The sequence below is a fragment of the Ambystoma mexicanum genome, chromosome 4p (genome assembly GCF_040938575.1).
Source record: "Ambystoma mexicanum isolate Mex_15411 chromosome 4p, UKY_AmexF1_1, whole genome shotgun sequence".
Lineage (NCBI taxonomy): Eukaryota > Metazoa > Chordata > Amphibia > Caudata > Ambystomatidae > Ambystoma > Ambystoma mexicanum.
Genome location: NC_090927.1, coordinates 709,895,787 through 709,916,222, shown reverse-complemented (window position 1 = coordinate 709,916,222; position 20,436 = coordinate 709,895,787). Strand labels below are relative to the sequence as shown.

General features: G+C 43.7%; 1 protein-coding gene across 8 annotated transcripts in view; it reads right to left on the bottom strand.

Annotated features, from left to right (window-relative positions):
* The window catches only part of MYO6 (myosin VI), a 1,279,197-nt gene that overhangs the window by 310,708 nt on the left and 948,053 nt on the right, over nt 1-20,436 (bottom strand). For all 8 annotated transcript variants that reach the window (XM_069606282.1, XM_069606276.1, XM_069606277.1 and 5 more), the window contains exons 21-22: nt 18,796-18,926; nt 18,558-18,635 (exon numbers count right to left, since the gene is read on the bottom strand). In XM_069606282.1, coding sequence (XP_069462383.1) covers nt 18,558-18,635; nt 18,796-18,926 — 209 coding nt within the window. The remainder of the gene's footprint in view (nt 1-18,557; nt 18,636-18,795; nt 18,927-20,436) is intronic.

The window sequence follows — 20,436 nt, the reverse complement described above, 5'->3', positions numbered from 1 at the left end:
CCCTCAGCAGTGTCACCGGGAGATTCCACTGACCCCTCGGCCGGTAGCTGATGTAGCCTCAGTACTCGTGCTGGTATGAGGACCTGAGCGGTCCCTCCCGTGCGGGTGATTCCTTTGGAAGTAGTCTCCCTTGAGGGGTGCGCTTGAAAAGAGCGGCCTACCTTGAGCTTGGATCCATGATAGATGAAGTCCTTTAAATCCTTTGGAGGCGATCTCTGGAAGAGCTCTCTCCACCTGGCTAGTCTGTTCTTCAGAGACCTCCAGGAGAGCACGTAGCACTCGATACAAGCTTCCCAGTCATGATCTGGGCCAAGGCAACGTAGGCAGAGGGCTTGGGGGTCTTTAGTTGAAAAGAACCCATCGCAGGATGGACACTTGCTGAACCCTGTAGAAGTCGACATGCGCCGGGGTGGTGCGTTACGCCCGAGAACCTGAACTGATAAAGACAAAAAAGACAGAAGAGAAGAAGTATCCGTGCGTGGAATTACATGGCCGAAGCCAAACCTAGGAGGGGTAGTGAATTCGGCCCGTTCCCGTCGACGCGGAACAGGGGACTGAGGTGTGGCACAGGAGGGCGGAGTCAGGGCAGCAAATGCTCCCAGGGCCACGCCCCAGCACGCCTCTAAATTTAAAGGGGAAGAAGGTTTTTTCTTGTGTAAAAGGTTCCGTCTCTCGTCCCTTGGAAGGGTCCCCCATGCAGTATGAAGGAAAGGGGACGGGACGCGAGATTACATTCTTACCCGAGTTGCGCTCTATGATAATTGCAGAAATGCAGTCCTACTACAAACGATGCCGAAGATTTAAGAGTTGCCATACATATAAAAAACACACCTTCAAATTAATGGCAAGTCATTCCAAAAATATGTAGTATTTATTGAGGAACAGGGTGCCATTTCATACAGAAACAACTTGCAAAAAGAACAATAATAGAGAGTGGAGGCAGTCCTTCGGTACAATGACTGTACAAGCAGCTACGATGAGCTGCACCAGTAGTAGGAGTACAGAGGGAATATAAAAAGGGGACAATATGACAAAACATAATAAGACATTCTTACATAGACATATTATACAACATAGTCTCTTGCTTGTCCCAATATTACCGGTATCAGGGAATATTATCCCCCTAAATAATGTCGCCATACATACAGTCATCGGGAAACGGCGGCATAGGTGACATTATTTAGGGGGATAACATATGGAGTAAATGGGAGCGGAGGCTGGGCGGGATGTCCCCCGCACCGTTAGAAAAAATGTGGGGTTGCAGGGTGTCCCCCGCAGGTTCCATGTGGTAATATTGCCACAAAAAACAGTGCCATTCTTGTATGGTGACATTTTTGCAGGGATATTATCACATGGAACCAGATTACCATCGCAATAGACTGTTTTAGTCACTTTTTCCAAGATTGAGGGGCTATTGATTCAGACAGAAAATGCCAAGGTCCCCAAGACTTTGTACCATGTAGAGAGGAAGGGGTCAGCGGCCATAGTTCCTGAAGAGTTTGCCTTATTTGTTATTTAGGGGTTTAGCCTGGTTGCATTCCAGAGATTTCTGAATAACTGTTAGTGGAAGCAAGTAGAAACAAACACCTTTAAGAACAACATCTCCATGAGCAAAAGAAGGCAATGAGGAGAAGAAAGGAAAAGAGTAGAACACCAAGCCAACATTGGTACTCTGTCCTTTAGAGCAGAGGGTGACTTTGGGTACCAGGAAATTCAGCCTACTGGGACCCTTAGACCAGATCATTGAGCTGCCAAGAGATGGAAATGGTTGTGATCCTCAAAGTCCTCCTCTCAGTTCCAATCCCCACAACTCATAACGATTAGGGATGCTGCCTGAAATAAGGTTTCTTTCCACACTACACTAACCCAATTTCCCATATTTGGGATGTCACAAATAGCACTCGTATACAATCTTACTCCTATACATTCTTGGGGAGAAACTGAAGCATTATGGTTTTGCTAGTTTTCACCACACCGGAGCCCAGGCACAATATGACCCTATTTTCAATGAGTGGTGTGGTGAGTTCACAGAACTCCCCATCCTAAGCTTTGTAGGAAATGAGCCACCAGGAAATGGGATGCGCTGGCTGTTAATTAATGTGCCTCCCAAAAGGGAGGTGAAGGGGGGAGGTCACACTGCTTATTGTGTCAAAATGAATATGGTAATGTACCCTTATAGGTATCCCTGTGCCAATTCTTTACAGAGAACTCCATCTACCAAGATACTCTACCAGAACATAGACCGGTCCATGGAAAGAACAATGATCTGTTGACAGTTCAGCATCGCCAATACAGCTGGCACTACACCCTGCAAAGGAGACCACAGAACAATGCAGAGCCGCTCAACCTGACAAGGATTTACAAGATCAAGCCTTGTGATTCCTAATTAATTTAACTTCACAAGCCAATACTTGAAGTCAACTAATAACATTATGAAGACTGAGGAGCCAGGAATGAGACACAGACACAGAGGAGACATGGTTGTGGTTACAAACATTTATTAACAAAAGTGGGGTTGGAAAATACCTCACTATCCCTAAAGTAGGAGAAATGTCCCAAACGCAACCAAAACTAATGAATCTGTCCATTGTCAAGATGTCCAGTCAAAAGGTCTAGCCTGTGTCCGTAATCCAATTATGGCCCTCACACTTTAAATAAACTCCAATGTTTAAGAGCATTGACTCTTGAGTTAGTTTTCCAAGTGTTCAAATGTTCAAGTTTAACACAAAAGTTCTAATTCAACAACAAGGTTTCCAATGCACATTGTTCACAGTTCCAGGGATCAGCTTCCTTCCCCAGAATCCTTGTATCAAGTTTCACCAACTCAAAAGAATATTCAGGCAAGAGGACTATTCTCTCCCCTCTGTGTATTTACTTATCTTGGGGTGTCAGCTCCCATCCCCAAGCTTTCTCTTCCGCTTTTAGACATTGCAATTCCTAAGGGTATGCCTCTTCCTAAGGACTCGCTTTCTCTCTGTACAATTTCACAATAGTTCATTAATTCAAGGGCATGGCCTTCGCTAAAGTTCTTTACAATAGGTATTTGGTCTTCACCTGGGATATCCTCTCGCCAGGCCTGGTCACACAAATGCCTAACTTTCAATTCACCTGGTGCACCTTCCTACCAGGACTTTATTATCTAAACATCAATCTTCACTTAGTATACTTTCGTGGCAGCGCTTTACTATATATATATATGATATGATAGGATATGTTATTTATAACATGCTTAATACCCAGAGGTTTCTAAGCGCAGACCCAGGGATCGAACCTGGGTTGCTCAGTGTCGTCCTGTTGCGAAGGCGACCAGGTAACCCTTTTTCCTTCCCAGGGTTTACCAGTTGTCTCCAGCGTCTGTCTGCTCTCCATTGCTGGGGCGTACTGGCTTCGCGTAAGCCCCGTCAAGCACTGCACACTCGTGTCAGCATTCGGGGTGCACAGTCCCTGCTGCTCTCTCTCTTCTAGCAGTGGACCACCCGTAACCTGGTTTCTCTGTTCCCTCTGATTCACCTTTGAGTCATCTGCCACGGCATGCTTGCCTTCAGCGTAGTACTCAGCAGTATTTCGGTTTGTGAAGTGTTCAGCATCTGCAGCTCTCCTCTCTCCTTCTCACAAACAGCTGCAGCAGGGGCCGAATTTGAACTTCCCGGCTTGCTTACTCATTTGCCAACTAGACCGCTGCGTTGGTCGCCCGGTCTTCATGATCCTCATTACTCCAGTGTTCTTTCTCGTGTCAGTCATTATGGAGTTACTTTCTGAAAGACTTAAAGGACATGGATATTGAGTCTTCTGGGAAATGATCCTCACTACTCCCTGCCTCTCCCTTGTTTTAGCTGCCAACATACTCTCCCTAATGGGAGTTTGGTGATTAATCACAATTGATTTATTAGTAGGTGGGGCATAAGTAACAATATGCCATTAAGGCATGGTGGACTGAGAAACATCCCTGAAGGGAAAAGGGGAGGTATGTGTTTTCCTCCAACAATATCCTATAATTCTCCTGAAGTTTACCTGCCAAAGATGGTCCTCCCTCATATAACCGCCCCCAGGGTCAGGATCAGGTAGCGGCTGCTGTCCACTGGCCATATGGGAAGGGCTTTCCTGTTGGAAACAAATGAGGACATCGTCGGATTCATCACAAGACCCTTAAGTCCACTAAGAGGAATAAAGAATCCCATGTAGCGATACAAGAATCCAACAAGAGAAACCAATCGGAGTCTGACCTATAAGAGGCTGCACAGGGCCTGGGAAGGCTCACTCTGAATTAGACCCAGAGGAAGGAGGTGTGTTTCCAAATGCTCATTTGATACAAGGGGCGGATGCTGGAGGAGATAAATTAGAGAGAAGTGTATTCCATAACAGTCCATTAACACAAGTGGATACCACTGGAGCAAGAACCATTTACTGCACAAGGCTACGCCACAGAATAAGGTGAAGAAACTAACTGCCAGGGAGAAAGGCGAGGCATTATTGGAGAGAGTAATTGACTGTTGAAGCAGAAGAATTATTGTCTGCCTGACAAGAATCCAGATTGAGGAAGTGGTATTAACCTTTCAACAAGGATACAGCTTGGAAAGTGGTGCAAGAATGGCCAAGGGAGTCCAAAGAAGCAGAGACACTCTGAGGAGCTTCAGAGGAGAAAGAGCAAACAAAAGAAACCTGAACATGCTATGGCATTCTGTGAATCCAGGAAGAGCACAGTGAAAGCTGAAGTGAGAGTAACACATGTAGGTGGCTTTTCCAGATAACTATTTTGCTTATTACAATAGGGACACGTCTGATGACAGGATTTTTTAACTTTGTGTTGGCCATTCCTTAAAGACCTTGGAGTTTAGGAAGGGCAAGAACTTTCAGATTAGGATTAAGAAACCCTTATGCTTGCACACTATCTCAGGTAAAGGGTGTGCATCCCGATGAATGTGTGACAGGAATTGCAGGTGTGCCACATGTGCGAGTGTCCAAAACAACTCATGCCAAGTCACCCATCATTTTTTGTTCTCCCAATCTGCTACAAGTTTGATTCAGAAGATCCCTATTATTTATGGTTCCATCCAAAGTTCATTAAGGCATTAAAGCAACCCTTTTCCTTGACGTATCTAAGAATAAAAAGAAGAACACTGAAATACTGGTTGTCTTGTGCATCATTGCTCGGCCATTTTACAGTGAACACCCAGACCAGTACCTAGCACTTCCATATGTCAGCTGCTTACCACTTGGCATCAGTGGAATTGCAGAGAAGCTTTGTGCTGGGAGCCACAAGACCACCAGAGCTTGCAGGGCATGGACAAAGAGCTGCACAGATGAGGAGAAACTTCCACCTGACCCCTAAATATCAATAGGTCCCATTAAAGACTTAGACATGCACACCAGAGATACAAATGAACAAGCTTTCCTTTTTGACATGACAAATCAATCAGAAGGAGTCCAAAGTAGACTAATAAAGAACTACAAAGGCTTATTATTCTAACTAAAGCACACATATTGCCATAATCAAACAGAGCATTGTGTGTCATTTGGGAGGAGATGACAGAGAAAGTAAAATATAGAAGATGGTGGGGGGGGGCGGAATCGAGTACCACCAGGGAGGAACTGCTCAACACAAAGGGCTGATCTTTGCAGTTTGTACCAGCTGTTCCACCTGCAAGAAAGGAGAGTTGAGGCAAAAGGAGAGAAACTGCTGGAAAAATCTAGTTAACTTCCAGAGGACTTGGTAATCTACACATTCACAAAAACCTGGCATAGTTTACGTAAGCCTTGCCAAAATATTGACGAAAATCAGAGAGGCTAAGGGAATCTTGGCTGTCTGGGAGAGCAAGCAGCATGCTACTTTCATAAAGGCATAGTGGACTGGGCACCATCTCCCTGATATTGTCCAGTAGTGTGCTGGGCACTATCTCCCTGGAGGTGAGATGTGAAGTATATCCAAGAGACTATGTTCTGGGCACTATATGTCTGGGAGTATATATAAGTATATATAAAGATAGAGAAGATGGTTCAGAGCTATAACCCAGAGACTTTCAAGAAGTGTTAAAGACCCTATACCTTCAAACTGTGATGGGCAAAATAGACCAAGAATCTAAGGGAGACCTGTATCCATACCCGATAGGAAAGCTCTACTACACTTTAGTTTAACCCTTTACTACACCTACTGCTTGCATTGTTCAGAAGACAGGACACCATTTCCCTTTTTAGAGAAACCACTAGAAACTATAGGGTGATTTCCATTACCCTTCTTGACAAGAATGAAGATTTGAAGAAAATGCCCAGCGATGGAAATGTTTACTGTGCGGATAGTTTGGTAAATGTTAGGGGCGATAGAGTTAAATGGAATCCAGTAAAAACCACTAAACTTAACAACTTAATGCATGATTATCAACAAAGATCGATGGAATCCAAAATAGAAACATATTCTGTTGAATCTTTTGGGGAACTATTGGGATCGATGATGTCTACATTTGATAAATCGGACGCATTGGGAACCAGTCTAAAGAAAAGTCAGACATACATTTGATCTAGCAATTAAAGAACGCCGAGCTCATTGGAATAAAGAATTCCGCTGTATAAAGAGGCAGAATTTGCCTCCATCAATGGCCAATGAATTTAGAAAAGTAGACATCGATATAAGAATTGGATGATCCAACATCGTGCTGCTCAATTTCAGAAAGATGGTGAGGCAATGCTAAATGCAATGAAGGAGTCAAATTCTAGGAATTACTGGTCTTTGATAAAAAGTACCGAGGTTATTCCAGCTCAACTGAATATAAACCCTATAAGCGAAGCGGTGTGGTGTGATTACTTTGAGAACTTGTATTCCCCTTCAACCTTGCATGGGTCGGTTTCTGTTAATGAGGGATCTTAATGGGTCTTATATGTGTCTGTTGAAAAAATAGGAGAACCATAAGAAAAGCAAATCTTGCTCTTCCCCCGGTCCAAATAATCTGACTTTTGTAACACTCAAACAGAACGAGTTTTTGTTGGCTAGGATTCTTAGCCTAATCTTCCGTGATGTGATTGAGACAAAGTCTATGCCTGTTTCGTGGAAAACGTCGTATGTGCTTATGATTTTTGAAAAAGGTAACCATTTGAGCCCTATGAATTATCGGCCCATATCACTGATGAATGTCGAGGTAAAGATCTTTTTTTCTATAGTATTGGAACAATCGGTAAGTTGGATGGATGAGAAAAGTATCCTAGACAAAAGACCGGTTGGGTTCAGGAAGGGTATGGGGACTGATGTGGGAGGTTTGCTTGTTTCTATCTTACAATTGAAAGCACGGAAATCTGGGCAACTAACAATCTATGCTGCATTGATGGTTCGTTCTGCTGCCTTCGATATGGTTGACAGACATATACTTTGGCGAAGGCTAGAAGACTTGAACATAGATAGAGGTTTACTTGAAATGTTAATATATCTATACTCCAACACAGTGTTGAAGGTTAGACTCAGCAAGGATGGGTTGATGTCTAAAGAAATTAAGTCCATGAATGGGCTTAAGCAGGGGTTTGCCCTGGCAGCTATTTTATTCAATCTTTACGTGTCTGGTGCGAACGATGTGCTTGATTCAGCTGGGTTAGTTGCTCCGAAGTTGGAACAACCAACATAAAATGGGTTGCATTCGCAGACGTCTTTCTGCTCTTTGATCGTACAAAAACCAGACTGAAAAGGCTTAGCGACGTTTTTGTGAAATGTATAAGTGAATTGAAGTTAAAAATGAATCCGCAAAAAACGGTGATTATAAATTTGGGACAAATAAACAGAAAATGTGTGAAGCCAATGTGGTTTGTTGAGGGTACTGGGATTCGTTTGAAGAAAGCAATCAGGTACTTGGGATATTCATTCTCAGATAGATTGACTCAAAGTTTTCTTAAAAATTGTCTGGAAAAGTAGGCCATTGAAGCAGGAAAACAAATCAGTGATTGAAAGGAAATTTGCGAAATTTACAATGTCACCCTGCAGGGACTTCTATATCATGAAAGTCATTCCAAGTTTGGCTTATGGGCTTGAATTTTTTCCTGTGAAATTATCAACATATTTAAAAACAATTGAAGCTATAATTTGGAGAAAGGTTTTGTTTTCTTGCCGAAATGCATACCAATGGAAGTTATTCGGTATGAGTTTGGTCTTTGTTCCTTAAAAAGCATTTTGGAATGCAAAAAGATAACTTTATACAGAAAATGTGTTATAGATGAAAACAATTCTATATAGAAGTTATTCAATGAAAATGTAAGGGAAGATTTTATGTGGAACCTTAAAATTGATGTTGAAAACATACTTACAAATATTGGCGTCACAATGAAATGTCTCATGGAGAAAACATCAAAGGTGAAATTGTTGATTAAAGCATTTCACTGGGTTGGCAATAGTGCCTCTATTTTGAATTTTAAGCTGTATTGCCAAGTTGTATCAGCATGGAATTGGTACCCGGAGTTAGAGAAATATCTTGTAAAATACCTTTTACGGCATTTGCAAAATAGCACGATGCGGTTCAGGTGTAATGTACTTAATACGATGGAGATCTGTTTTATGTGTAATTTAATCACGGAGGAGCAGAAAGTGTGATGATTCTGTGGAATTGCAGGGGAAACGGAAACTTTGATGCATCTGTTGTTAATGTGTCCAAAGTTGAGCAAAGAGAGGATGTTCACGATACATCATATGTGCTAAGGGAACAGGTATGGTTTGAAATGCTTCATGGTTCAGATGTATCTCTGAAGATTAGTGTTAATGCCTTTGTGGTGAATATTTGCAATGTGACTTAATAGACAGCTGTCATGCTCTCATTGACAAGACTGGAAAAGAAAGTGACTTTTGTTTTATTGTCTGGCACTCTGAATTTCAATTCTGAGCAAGGAACTTGTGAAGTCCTAATGTATGCAAATGAATTTTAGTCATATACAGAAATTTAGACACTCATTGAAAGGATTGATCTAATCAATAATATGTATCTGAACATTTGTTTTTTGTTTTTTATTTTTCTTTGTACTTTTTATGGAATTGTATGTGATTTTTTTAAAGGTTTATATAAACCAGTATACAATACAATAAAAAAAAGAATGAAGATGTTTTTAAAATGTTACTTGTGTGTGTTTCTGCTTGTAAAAACACATACGGAAACATGCACTTCTACTTGTTTTAATTGGTCTGGCTTTTCAACATTAATTTTGTGTACACACAAACATTATAAAGGGTTGCATTGCTGGAGCTGAGCTTATTTTGTGGATTTCATATAGTGAGAATAAAACTGGCTAAAATAAGAATTCAAAGTTTACTGGCACTTATAGCCATACCATTCAATTTGGCTTTTGACTCAGCTTTATTTTTACAGTGTGCAGTTTTAATTTCCGCAGCACTATGCTTACTTTTGCTAGCCTTTGGCAGCAGTCAGAATAATTGGTATTACGTGCAACAGAGTGACAGAACAAAAATATAGGTTTTGCTTGGGGGCCAGGGACTTCACAATGGCACAGGACTTACTGTCTCCCATACCACCAATTAAGACATATAGATGACATGCATTACTTACCGTAATAGCCTTTCTGATTATTGTATCTGCTTAGATTCACATGCTGTCCATATAGTGGTAATCGCGTAGTATTGCATCTTTCTTTCGAGGATCAAAAGGGGACGTTGACATGGGCGTGCCTGTATCACTATCCCTAACGTGACGTGTAGTCTACCCAAAATCTCTCAAGCGTTGAGGTCCCTCCAATTGTGTTTTTTCTGCCGCTAGGGAGCCTTATGACTATTGTGAGTGAGTACAGAGAGAGAAAGGTGTAAGATGTCTATGTTCCTTCTACTCCAAGGGGGACAAGGGGGGCGGATGTGAATCTAAGCAGATACAATCATCAGAAATGCTTTTACGGTAAGTAATGCATGTCTTCTGATGCTTGTTAATCTGCTTAGAATCACATGCTGTGCATAGACTAGCGAACAGTACCTAGAGATGGTGGTGGGATGTTTTAGCACCGCTTGTCCCACCCGAGAATCAGACCTAGTGTGTATCTAGGCAGTAATGTTGTGTAAAGGTGTGTACAGAACTCCAGGTTGCAGCTTTACAAATGGACTCAAGAGGAACATTTGCAATGAATGCTCTGGAAGCCCCAGTGCCCAGCGTGTGCTCTAGGCTTGAAGGGCAGATCTCTCTTGGCAAGTGCGTAGCACAGTGTGATGCAGTTTACGATCCACTTTGAAATGGCTGATTTAGAGACAGAGTCCCCTTCTCTACTAGCTGCCACTGAAATGAAAAACTGATTTGTCTTTCTTAGCGGTTTAGTTTTTTTCCAGATAGCAAATCACTTCTCTCCTAATATCCAGTGTGTGGAGGCTTCTTTCTGCCACATTAGTGGGGTTCTGGAAAAAGGTGGGCAGTTCTATTGATTGGTTCACATGGAACGTTGAAATAAATGTAGACACAAACCGCGCAAGACCACCTTATCTTTGTGAATCGTGACCAATGGGTCTTGAACTGAAAGGGCCTGCAGTTCACTAACTCTCCTTATTGATTTAACTGCCACCAGGAAGGCGGTCATGTAAGTGCTTTAAGGCAAGCCTTATGCAAAGGTTCAAAGGGAGGTCCCATTAGTCTCGTTAGAACAACATTCAGGTCCCATCCGTGAGCTGGGTGGAGATAGGGGGATGAAGTCTTTTAACCCCTCCATAAAAGCCTTGATAACTGGTATTTTCCACCACAAAACCTTTATCTGGGGCGTGGCGTAGGCTGAAAGTGCAGCTAAGTGTACTTTTAGGGAATTGAAAACTAAACCGGAGTCTAGTAGGTGAGTCAGGTACAGGACAATATCTGTGGGAGAGAAGTCAATAGGGTTGATGCTCTTGGTATTGCACCATATTATGAAGTTTCCATTTATTGGATTAGCAATGTCTGGTGCTGGGTTTTCGTGCTTCCCTAAATATGTTCATGCATCTTTGAGGGAGGTGGAGGTGTACAAACTCTATGACCTCAGGAGCCAAGCTGCTAAATTGATAGTTTGCGGGCATGGATGCAGTGTCCCTCCCCTGTCTTGCGACAGCATGTTGTACGGGAATGGCAGCTTCTTCGCCGGAGCAGCCGACACTGCCATCAAGTGAGAGAACCAGGGTTGGTGGGCCCAGATCGGGCCGCTAGAATCATCGTGACTGGCTCTTGGTGCATCTTGTGCACTATCCTGTTGAGTAGGGGAGTCGGGGGGAAAAGTGTAGATACATTTCCCTGACCATATTATCCAGAGACCGTTCCCTTTGGAGCGGTTCTGCAGGTACATGAAGGCGTAAACTGGGCATTGCGCGTTCTCCAGAGTTGCAAACAAGTAGATCTCTGGGAAGCCGCAGTCTGCGAAGACGTTGAAAATAATGTCTTTGTGTAACTGCCATTCATACTCTACATGTAATGGGAAGTCTCTGCTGAGCACGTCCATCAGAGGATTGAGTTCCCCTGGAACGTGTTGTGACAGGAGGAACATCTTGTGTTTGAGAGCCCACTTCCAAATGTTCTGGGACAGTTTGGATTGCCCTGGAGAGTGAGTGCCCCCTTGTTTGTTGAGGTAATACATGGCTGTGGTACTGTCCATGAGGACTAGGACTGTCTTCCCCTGGAGGTCTGTTTTGAATGCCTTCAGGGCCTTTAATACTGCTAGCAGTTCCAACAGGTTTATATGGTTGCATGCTACCACTGGGGACCACAACCCGTGCACTGTCTGGTGAAGGAGGTGAACCCCCACCCCGTCAGATGCGTCTGTGGTGAGAGTGGCTTCTACTGCGGGGGTGGTGAAGGTTTTCCCCTGCAAGAGGATCTCCCTTGACCACCACTGCAGAGACTGACCAAGGGCTGCTGAGACAACCACTAGATCGTCCCATTGTCCGCTGGCCTGACACCACTGGCTCGAGAGTCACTCTTGTATGGGGCGCATGAGCAGATGCGCGTGTGGGACTAGATAAATGCAGAAGGCCATCATCCCCAACAGTCGCATGGCTTTGCGTACAGTCACCTCGCGATTGGCTACATAGTGAGGGATCTGCAACAGCATGTTCTGAACCCTCTCGTTGGAGGAACAGACCAGCCCGTCTTTGGTCTGAAATAGTGCCCCCAGAAATTGCTTGACTTGGCTGGTTTGTAGGCTTGACCTTTTCTCGTCGATCGAGAACCCCAGACTGAATAGGAGATCTAACTGGGTATTTGATAGGCATGCTCCGTACGAATCCCCCGTTAATAGCCAATCGTCGTGGTGAGGATAGACCGGAATTGACTGCCTGTGCAGGTGAGCCGCTACTACCGCCAGTACCTTCGTAAAGACCATTTTGGCTGAGGCAATGCCAAAGGGAAGAACCTTGAACTGATAGTGCTTGTTCTCAATAATGAACCATAGGTACTTTCTGTGCGCTGGCAATATTGAAATATGAAAGTATGCATCTTCATATCCAGTGTTGCCATGTAATCCCCCTGCGTTGTCATGTAATCCCCCTGCAGTGATGTCATTCTAAACTTTTGTGGTTTTACAAATTTGTTCGCTGGGCACAAGTCTAACACATGGCGCATGGTCAGATCCTTTTTGGGTACAAAGAAGTATACTGAATAAATACCCTTGTTTACCTGCTGAATGGGGACAACTTCTATGGTGCCCTTTTCTTGAAGAATCTGCACATCTTCCAGTAGAATCTGCAGGTGGGCTGGCAATAGGCGTATGTGTCTTGGTGGATGGTATCGAGGTGGCTGGCGGAACTCGATGCAATAACCTTGGGCTATGGTCTTGAGCACCCACTGGTCTGAAGGGACCCCTCCTCCCATGCATGGAGAAAGGATGTTAAACGTCCCCCGACCGGGGAGGCATAGGAGGGAACCCGGACTGGTGAGTCACTTCTGAGCAGAGGTCGGGGAGCCTTTTGGGGTGGAGTTCCTACCCCTGCCTTTGCCTCTTGGCTGACCCTGCTGCTGGTATTGACCGGTGGCAGCTGCACCCTGTCCTGAGGACCATGTTGAACTCCCTTTACCATACTGATTCTGTGGGGAATGGGAAAAAGACGGCCTCCGAAAGGAGTGGAAAGAGATACCTCCCCGCTGTTGGTAGGGCCGAGCAGTGATCTGATTAAGAGACTTGATAGTCTCGTTCTCTTTCTTTGCTGTTTCTAAGGCATCATCCACCGCCTTCCCAAACAAATGTGTGTCTTCCACTGGTTTATGAATGAGCAAGGCCTCTGTTTCTGGCTTAAACCAATCAGCCAGGCGTGCCTTTTAAGAAGATTACCCTGTGCCAGAGTCCGCCCTGATGTTTCAGTTGCATCCAGCATGTTCTTTAGGATGTTATGGGTGACCTGTTTCCCTTCCGAGACAACCGCCAGCAGGCGTGATCGTACCGGTTCTGGAACTTCTTGGAGACCCTCCTGAAGTAAGTTCCACTGTACGTCACTACAGCGTGCAAGAAGTGTAGTGTTATTAGCAATTCTCTTGGAATATGCAGCTGAAGTGGTGATGCGTTTGCTTAGGGCGTACAGCTTTTTACAGTCCTTGTCGGCGGGCTGTTCTGAAGTGGACAATGGTACCCCGGCCCTCTTCCTGGTAGTAGTGACTTGAAGGGAGCCCTGGATGTATAATGGGTCAGAAGGGGAGGGGCGGGACAATTTTCCGACCCGAGGTTTGACGGCCCTTGTTAATGATTGACTGATTGGTTGTTTATTTGTATAGCGCCTATACACAACGTGTTTTAAAGCACTTCAAGGAGGAAGGGAACAGGGGAGAATACAATTACATTCTTACAATGCCCTTATTGATGAAGGGGACAGCAAAGAAGGTGCAATGCTCTTCTTGATGTAACTTAGCAGGGGTATAGATTGACGTGTGGGTGGTTTCTCCTTCAGGATGTCCTCCACAAAGTCAGTATCCTGTGCAACTTCCTGCGTGGCAATCTGAAAATGATCTGCAGCCTTTTTCAGGATTGCATTAAATGCCATCTGGTCATCTACAGGTGAAGAATGTCTCTGAGGAGGGAGGATCAAGACAAATGGTGTCTAGGTCAGGTGTATCAGTGGGGGAAGGCCAGGGTGCTTCTTCACCAGGCTGATCTTGACTCCAATCTAGGCAAGGGTCAGATGTGTTCTGGCCAAAAGGATTGTCATGTTGATCATAAAGATCCTCATAGACTGCTTCAGGTTCTGAGAATTCCAAAACCTCTTCATGTGGTGTTTGGGTGTAACGTTTTTGCACTTTGGGCAAACTAGGGCATGAATCTTCCCCCCTAGGTCTCTTAGGGGTGAGAAATGTGTCAGAGAAATCTACAAACTTTCACAATTTATTCATACAATTCTCCAACCTCACTGTGGTCCATTAAGATTAACCAGAGGGGTCAGGAGGAGGGAAAGTCTCTTCAGTGGAAAAGGGATCCTCAGAAGGAAGGGCCTTGTCAGATAAAGTCTGAGAGAGGGTCTGGGAACCTTCGTAATACTCCTCTCGACGAGAGGATGAACTTTTCAGCCTATTTGCCACCAAAATGATGTTTGAGAGACTCTCGCATAGCTCTGGCGGATTAGGGAGAGATTTCGACACACCTGTATGAGCCTACGTTTTTGGGACCGCTGAAACTGACGCGCACTTAAGTAGCATGTCGACGCCCTTATGGTGGGAATTCCCGGACGAATGCCGCATCGAAGGATGCGGGAGGGCGGCCAATCATGAGGATCGGTAGGCACCATCGAACCCTTCAGCTGGCCTGTTGATGCCTGTTGCTTATTCGAGAAATCTGTTGAGGGAGTCCATGGGCTTGTGTTCTTATCCTGTAGTGGTGCGGGTGTGCCCCTGTCGCCAAGGTGTGATCTTCCCATAGCAGTGCCGGTGGCCTGCCTGTCGGGGTTGGGGCCAGGCAACTGGGGAACTGGACGGTTCCGCAGAAAGGTCTATGGCCTCCACATCGGAGCACTGGCTGCTGCTAGAATCCTCGTCACTCGAGGCACCTGCGTCGACGGAGGAGCTGCATAGCGTATCCCGCTCACCACTTCGTCCGCCGATCTTTTCACGTCTTCGGACGAAAAAGTTGCCAAAACTTGTAGGATCGCTTGTCGTGATCACGAGGTAGACACTTCTTGCACTTTCAGTGAGCGTCCTTATGAGGATACATTCCGTTACAAGACTTAAATGGAGTCCTCTCCATAGCAGAGGTAAAGGGTGGTAGCCAGACAAGAAGGGAAGAGAAAGGGGAAAAGGAAATGCATTCTTAAAGAATCAAACCCCGGGGTCCCACTCTCCCTACTGTATAGGCCTGGCCGGAGGGCCAAGGCAACGCGGTCGACAGTGTCAACCGAAGCACCCGTCGCCGAAAGTCGTAGACGTCTCCGGCGCAGGGTTCCACAACCACTGTCGAAGAAGAAGGTCGAAGACTGAAAAGAACCAATGGTCATGGGTCAATAAGTTATATGTTTTGCAATATTTCCCTTAAGAGCTCTGCATAAGGCGTCCAGTTAGCTGGGCAGAAAAAAACAATCTGAGGCACCTCGACGCGTGAGGGATTTTGAGTACACTACATGTCACATTAGGGATAGTGTCACAGGCACGCCCATGTCGACATCCCCTTTTGATCCTCAAAAGAAAGATGCAATACTCTGTGGTTACCACTGGATGTCTGACTATATGCACAACATGTGATTCTAAGCAGATTAACATGCATCAGAAATGTCTTGTTTTAAAATGAGGCTTGCATTTATGTACCAAAGGCATTCAAATAAATCTTTCTTCAGGAGACGTAGTGAACTGCTGAGAGATAGGTGGGCAACATGCTTGAGTAAGCTTGACCATATCAAAGCATTCCTACACATGTACATGTTTTATTCATTAAAAAGTAAAACCGCTAAATTGGAAAAAAAGAGTAGCAAACGCATGTACGTTATGTATTCAGTAGTAATGAAATGCTGTGTTATACTAGTGACTTTTGCAACTGTATGCCATCACCTTACATCAAATGATGTGCGTTTTCCTGAAAAACGAGCAACCAATAATGCAAAACAGACGTCTAAGGGTATACTTTTTCTCACGCACAAAAGCATTTCCTGCTGAACAAGGGAGATTTCTAGGAAATGGGGTATGTGCAGGAAGTGTTTGTATCATGTTGCAACAGTCTGTGGGTCAGAAAATGTATTTGTCACTGATAAGGGGTCATTTGTCAGAACTGTTGTAACTAATGCACCAATTTCGCGCACAAGCATTTACGTGGCCAAAAGAAAAGCACTCAAATCTGGCCGCAAATCCTTCAAATTAGGCACAAGCACCGATAGCTTTTCAAGGGCATGAGGTCTGTGGTGTGGAAGCGGGACAGAAAGCACATCGTCTGTGGCAGAGGCTTACTTGTTGTGCCACGTGCTGTGGTCCACTCGGATTGCATCCTGGGTCAGGTCGGAAGACGGAATAGCAATAGCTGAGCTACGCGCATAAGAGCACTACAGCCCGTAACACGGCACCAATCAAGGGAGGCCACAGCCAGATGGATCCTCTTTACTTTTAACACCTGGCCTCCCAATATTTCTAAACCTCTTCCCAGCCTCACTATCCCCAAGGTATCACAAGGGAGAAAAATGTTTCGTTTTTATGCGCTTTATTGGTTAGAACGGAAAACAGGAAAAACCCCAATGAAAATAATTGGTGTTTCAACCACATCCCCAATTTAGTTTGTATTCTGAAAGAACAGTCATTTGTTAAAGTTGCCCTCATACCGATTCATTGTTTGTGATTTCTGCATACATGGATTTTAAAATCGCGCTCATGTGAATAATTGCCATACATTTTCAAAACTATATAGACATTGATGGCATATGAGCATAGTCTGCCTCTTTACCTCTCTGCCACAACACCACACAATCTACTTAGTGGCCAGATTGTTGTAATAGCTATACTACAATTAATCCCAGTATGTCCCATCACTAGTTAAATCTGAGTTGGGTGGTTTGCCAGAGCGAGTGAAGGTAGTTTTTAACATTAGTAGGGCCCAAGTATTTAGGAGGGGTATGATCTCCTTTCATCGCCTGCAATTGCATCCCCTTACATTTTAACGTATATATTACAATGAATAGGCTCATCAAATTCTTTAGTAGGGGTGGGAAAGGGCAGATAAGGGTTTGGGACGGGGGTAGGGAATAGCTAAAATAAGTGATGGAGGGGGGATTGAGGGTTAACCCCCCCAAAAAAATCATAATAATAAACACACAAAAAACAAAACAAAAAATGTAAAAAAAATAATTAAAAAAAAAAAAAAAATCGATGAGTGTTTTCGTTACAATGTACACGTTGAAATACCAGGGGATGAAATTGCAGGCGATGAAATGACAGAACCCTGCAATGGGGCAGTTTTTGATGATCAGAAAGTGACCTTCCGCTGGTCTGGACACCCCATTCCAAACTATACTGTTAAGGAGGATCAAAACAGCATGTTCACATTCACACTCGTTGGTTTGGTCCTTTGCTTTTCAGTGGGCACTCAGAAGGGAATAGTAAACTGAATACGATATGCTTTCCTAAGGTTCTATGCCATTTCATCGCCTGCAATTTCATCCCCTGGCATTTTAACGTCCAGAACCAGTGTAATGTCACTTTCCGATCTTCAAGAACTGCCCCATTCCAGTTACCGAGCATGCACACACAGTGCGTGCTTTCTGAGTGATTAAGTAACATTTTGCATATCTTATTATTCCAAGATTATTGGTGTTCTCCAAGGATCCTACCTTTCTAGCTACTGGTACTGCAGAGTTGCCTTGGAATGCAGTCCTGCTACAAGAGGCTGTGCCTGAGGTCTAAGGCGCCACATATGTACACCATTTTAAGCATTAAGGAGCATGTTGGGTGGTGTTCCGGCCTTCTCAGGTGCAGAAAAACCCACTAATCCTGTATCTACTCTTATAGCAGAGCGATGACTGTAGGCAGAGCAAGCATGGCAGGCATGTCTAGTGGTGTGTTAAAATGTTTTAAAGGCAGTGCAAGATTACAACTGCACATCAGGTCATCTGGGCTTTGGGGAGGTTTGCAAGATTACAACTGCACATCAGGTCATCTGGGCTTTGGGGAGGTTTGCAAGATTACAACTGCACATCAGGTCATCTGGGCTTTGGGGAGGTTTGTGCTGAGTGCAAGAAAGATGGTGGCTAAGGCGGTGGGGAACTTTCAGAGGGTGCAGACCATACGTACAAAGAGCAAAAGACGAGCATCCACATCTCTGCAGATGTCTAACACTGGAAGTGGCATTTCATCACTATCGTTGCTCTTATCTGGGGGTGTACAACACCTTTCAGAGTCATACAGTCAATTTGGAACAAAAACTGCAACAGCTGCAATGAAACAGAATCAAAAGATGCATAAAGATGAGAATACAATCTTGGATTTAACTTGGTTAAATGCAAAGCCTAGCACTTTGCTGGGCCTACAATAAAATATGTCTTCCATTAGCAGCCATGTAGTGTAATTCAAAGCTATATAGGGAATTGCAAAAACTCAAAAGGTTACCATCAAAAACGGAATAACTAAATTCATCTTTCCGTCAGGTATCTAAAATTATTCAAAGTTCCTTACACTGAATTAATAATAGCAGCCACTTACCTTGCCAGGCCTGAAAAACACCTTTGTTAACCCGAATTTGTAGTCATTCTCGTTCAAGCCCAAGGCCTTGAACAAAGCCTGTAACATAAAATAAAGGTCATAATCAGCCAATATGTATGCCACATAAAAAAACAATGTTCAAAGCTCAAACTAAATTATTCAAAGATCAATAGTTTTACTTAGCATGAAGCGAAAAACTAATTTCAAGGCAATTAATGCTGGAGTTAATAACAAATACCTTGCAGAAGAGTCTAGGATCCAGTCGAGATAGCTTAGCTGGCATATATTTTTTATACATGTTGTAAAGTTCATGAAATGAAGCTCGTGAAGGAAATCCACCCTGCATCAAATCCAGAACAGATACCATACCTACAAAACAGAACAAGTCAATTATTGGAATAAATAGACTTTTTGTTTTGACAATAAACAAGTGTTGCTTTTTAACAGATTTTCAAAAAGTCTCTAGCCAAAATGAATTCAGAAATAAATGAAAGAGCAATTTGCAAGACGAATAACTTCTACTATATCTTTTCAGAGATTGTCTGTGAGACTGGATGTAAGCAAACACCAAGATTCTTTTGCACAAGAACACAGTCGCTTGGCAGATTCTCAATACGTCAAAATATTTACTATGTTAAAGAAAAATTCTACAAGCCATATTCCACATTTAATTGGCAAGTGATGCCAGAGACACCTGTTCAACCCAGGTGCTCTTGACATTGCATTACCAAGGACATGCTGGGTGTAATTCGTGTAACGGATGCTGCCAACTCACATGAACCTCTGTTCTCCAACTAGATACCCGACACTCAAGTGACTGGAGATAGCCCAAAGTATACTCCCACAAGAGGGCAGGAGCAAGCATGATTAAGAATCTAAAAGAGGACAAAGCTACCAGTGATACACAAACCTATATAAATACTTATAAAAAAAAACATTCCTTTCTTGTTATTAATTCTGTCAAGCGTTACCTCAGCAATAAATAACATGCATGTATACAAGAATCCGGCAATAAAGGTGAGAAGACCACCATATTCCAGCCTACAATTCAGATGACCTGCATACACACCAACCAATGCAAAACCACAGTGGCAACAGAATATATAAATCCATGAGCAGACAGGCTTTTGGGACAGGTTCACTGGTTTTCTTATAACACACTGCAATACATTAGCACCTTAATGTTGGTTTGGTGGTGGCCTCTCCCTCAGATGTACCTTCAGACCCAATCACATCGCATTCGGACGATTCAAAGAAATAAACATATATTGGCTCCATATAGATCTGCTACTAGTGGTACGGGAAGACTTCTTAAGCCTGGCCACGATGAGACAGAGTAAAGGAGGATGTTCTTTCAATAACCAGACTTGGGTGAAAAACGGAGGACTTTCCATAAGAAGCAACGTTTACAATATGTGGTCACGTGCCAGACACTCAAACACTAGACGGAACTGACTGTGTGATCTTACAAAATGTTAACCTGATATGAACTTGCGGCTATATCTGTTCAAAAGTCTTCTTTACGTTCTAGAAATTGTGCACATTCCTTTCTCCAGTTCTGCAACTGAAATCGGCAGCAAGCAGAACTGTATTTTGTATTTTTTGCATTGAACCTTTCTAAAACTACTAAAACTATCCTCACTTTAATTCGTGCCTAATGACTCTCTATGCATTTTCTGGGTTCACATGCGAGAGGAGAGAGTCTGATGATCTGCAAACATACCACAAACCAAGAGCAGGATTTTGGAAAGAATATTAAAGCTATTGTGTGCACAGAGTATCTGGTTTGTGCAATGTCTTTCTGGGAGGGCTGCGTGCCATGAAACAATTTTGTAGCGTCATGATTTCTGGACTTGCATAACCTACGCCTCCAGCCCAT